At 47.4% G+C, this 3,470-nt stretch overlaps 1 protein-coding gene across 1 annotated transcript; it reads right to left on the bottom strand.

The window, feature by feature from the left end:
• Positions 1-1,237: 1,237 nt before the first annotated feature.
• Positions 1,238-2,326, bottom strand: LOC139704203 (atypical chemokine receptor 3-like). The gene has a single exon (XM_071607259.1). The coding sequence runs from the start codon at positions 2,324-2,326 to the stop codon at positions 1,238-1,240; it is 1,089 nt and encodes a 362-aa protein (XP_071463360.1).
• Positions 2,327-3,470: the final 1,144 nt, after the last annotated feature.

Raw genomic sequence — 3,470 nt, forward strand, 5'->3', positions numbered from 1 at the left:
TAGATGTGTATGTCTAGGAGAATGTGTAGTAAATACATAAAATATATATATAATGAGTCAGGTACTTTCCAGGTTTCAGGGGATCTTGGGACAGATGACAGAGAACAAATGTAATTAGTTGGTCTATGGTAAATAGAAATTATGCATTTCCTGTGCAGCTTTTTCTTAGGTCTGCTAAGAATGTGAAAGCAGCACTGCCTTCAACCATCAGCAGGGATTGCGTGAGGGGATGTCACACTGGTGCTGGGAGCAGAGGAGCACTGGCTGATGCAGGCTCACATTTCCTGCATTTCTGCCTCCAGACATCTCACAGCCCACCACTTCCCTCCCCAACACACCACCACGTGAAGAGCTTCTAAAACACACTCAGCACTTTGAATGCTGTGCCTTCCATGCCACTCACCCACACTAACCCTCCAGTTTGCTCTGTGGCAGTTCTCTCTTTATTCTTACTCAGCTTGACTGTGTGTGCCAGGTGTGTCCACATAGCAACATCATGAATGCTACCTCAATTCTGGGCACACTTCCACAATTTCAGGAATGAACTTTTAGGAAACAAAGTTCTTTATTAAAGAAATAACTTACAGATGAAGAGAACTCTGTTCATTGTATGCAGAAGTTTGTAGCCTGTAACAGTCTTCTTTTGTTTTAAATGTAACTCTGCAAAACTATTAATGTCCCAAACAGCATTATGAAGCCATTTTTGTTCCATATCCTGTGCAAATACAACCCACCACAGAGATATAAAACTTTTATAAAGAAAACATTTCAGTTAAGAATGGTATACATTTATATACATGCATATACATGTATATAAATACATAATTTTAAATTAGTTAAAAATGACACCCTTAGTGAAAACTAAAGTCAAACTAACCTTAAAACTACGGCAATCTGAGTATGTCAGGATTATACCTCCCAATGCAATATTTAAAATACATTTAACTTTCCAATACTTTTTATGCAGTATGCCAATAGTGAGAAAATGAAGACTTAAATATACAATTCAACATATAAAAATTTCAGGAAAAACAGAAGGTTCTATTGTATAGATGTCCAGTCAATTGTTTCCTGAAGCTGACTTTGACACACAGAACTGGACAGAGAGGAAGATGCACAATGTCACGCCTTCTCCTCTTCATGTCACTTGGGCATCAAGACCCAAAGCTCCCTTGCTCTCTTATGAAGACCATAAGCCATGTTCACAAGCTCCATGACGTGGCCTCTGCACAGCAGGTCATTTGGAGTTTTGTTCCAGCACCAAGTACTCTGTCTCTGACACTCTGGAGGTGTTGGTGAGCTGGGTGAGGCCCGTTTGGGCAGAATACTGGAAGGTGAAGGCCTTCATCGGCTTGTACCTGTACTTGTGGTTGATGAAGCTGTAGAGCACAGGATTGATGCAGCAGTGCACCAGGGACAGGCACTGTGTGACATGTAGTGCTGTGAAGAGCGTGTTCTCCAGCTGGCAGGTGAAGGGGAGGTAGTGCAGGATGGAGAAGATGTCCAGCAGCACTGCCACGTGGTAGGGGAGCCAGCACACAAGGAAGACCACCACACAGGAAAAGATGATCTTCCGGATACTCTGATTCTCCTGATCACCAGAGGCTGAGATGGCCCTGGAGAGCAGGAAGTAGACGACAGTGATGATGGAGAAGGGGACAATGAAGCCCAAGACAACAGAGACCAGCTCCATGCCGATCAGCCACTCCTTGATGCTGTGCTCAGGGTAGAACGACCAGCAGTAGGTCTCGTTGCTGGAAGCAGACACCAAGGTCTTCAGGTAGTAGGTGTCGGGCAGAGACATGCACAAGGCCAGCAGCCACACCAGAACGCACACGATGTGGTGCACCATCTTCTTCCTGTGGCTGGAGGTGCTGGTGAAGTAGGTGATGGAGAGGTAGCGGTCCATGCTCATGCATGTGAGGAAGAAGGTGCTGCCAAAGAGGTTGACAGAGAAGACGAGGTGCGTGACCCTGCAGGTAAGCTCGCCCATGTGCCACTGGTTGTCCTGCACCAGGCTGACCACCCAGACGGGGATGGTGATGACCACCCACAGGTCCGTGATGGCAAGGTTCAAGATGTAGCAGTGGGTGTCATAGCCTGTGGTCTTGGCCTGGATGTTCACCCAGACCACCACAGGGTTGGCAATCATGCCAATCACGAAGATGAAAATGTAAATAAAGGAAAGTGTGTAGAGCAGGATGCTTTTGTGGGGCATGGTGGGGCACTGCACTGTGTCGATCAGGATGCAGTAGCTGCTGTTGCATGGCCAGCTGATGTCAGAGAAGTTTCCTGGCTCTGTGTAGTCAAAGAGATGCAGATCCATGGTAGGGGGAGTGAGAAGGACCTAAGGCAACCCAGAGAGATAGGAGAGAGAAATCACTCATCAGGGAACCTCGACTTCCAGTCAAAACACTTTTCTGGGGTCCTAATAAGGCCCAGCAGTTTTGCCCAAGTTCTGAGGTGTCTCACAAAGAAAGGAGAAAAGAAATCAATCACACGAGAACTGTGTCACATAAACAAACAGCCAGAGTCTCGTTGACACAGTGTCCAAAGACAGACACAATGTTGGTTTTCTATCTGTCATTGGCTGTCTTCTCCAGACACCATCAGCCTGGCTGTGCCCAGAGTGAAATCAACATGGTACAGGGCCAGAGAAACATCAGGCTGCTGAGCCTGGCCACAGCAGTGCTGGAGGCCTGCTCCTTCTCAACAGGGAATCGTGATTCCCCCAAGAATGGCAGGTTGGTCTACCCCTGGAATGCTGAATTATAAGCATGCCACTTCAGTGTCTGCATGAGAGTATTTAAAATCCTCAACACAATTTGCATTTAAAACATGACTTAGCACTTATAACCTTTCTGGAAACCTCATGTGCAAACCTAGATCATTAGCAACTTCACTTAACCCATGAGGCCACTTGGAGCTTGGCCAGCATGTGTGTGATGCCCCATAGCCCAAATGCTCTCCAAAACCACAGGCTGGGGGCCGGCTGTGCCATATCAGCTTGGGACAACCAACCAGCTGCCTCAGGCCCTGGCCTTTGCATAGTTTTCCATTTCTTTCTTTATTCAACTGCTTCAGGAACAATGTGTGCCTAGACCCAAAGCACAGAGGTCACTGCCTACTGCCTTTCTGGAGGGATGATGGTCTGCCAGCTTCTACCTGCTACCCCTACCTTAGGCCAGCAAGCTCCATGGTCAGCTCCTCACAGCCAGCAAGCTCCAGGTCAGCTTCTCATAGCCAGTAAGGGTTCGGCCAAAGGTAGCCTCGCTTCTAGAGTGACTTTCCTCAGATTCTGTGAGAGCTGTCAGGAGCTGTCCTCGAGTGTCCTTGTGTACCTTGACAGCCCTAAAGTCCTTCCAGGATGTGGTACCCCCTCAAACCTCACTGCATGCTGTGGGGAGTGATAGACAGGGACACCAGTCTTGACTTGTCCCATCTATGTAGGTGACAGTTCTGTCACTTGC

This window comes from Marmota flaviventris, unplaced genomic scaffold, assembly GCF_047511675.1.
Source record: "Marmota flaviventris isolate mMarFla1 unplaced genomic scaffold, mMarFla1.hap1 Scaffold_44, whole genome shotgun sequence".
Taxonomy (NCBI): Eukaryota; Metazoa; Chordata; class Mammalia; order Rodentia; family Sciuridae; genus Marmota; species Marmota flaviventris.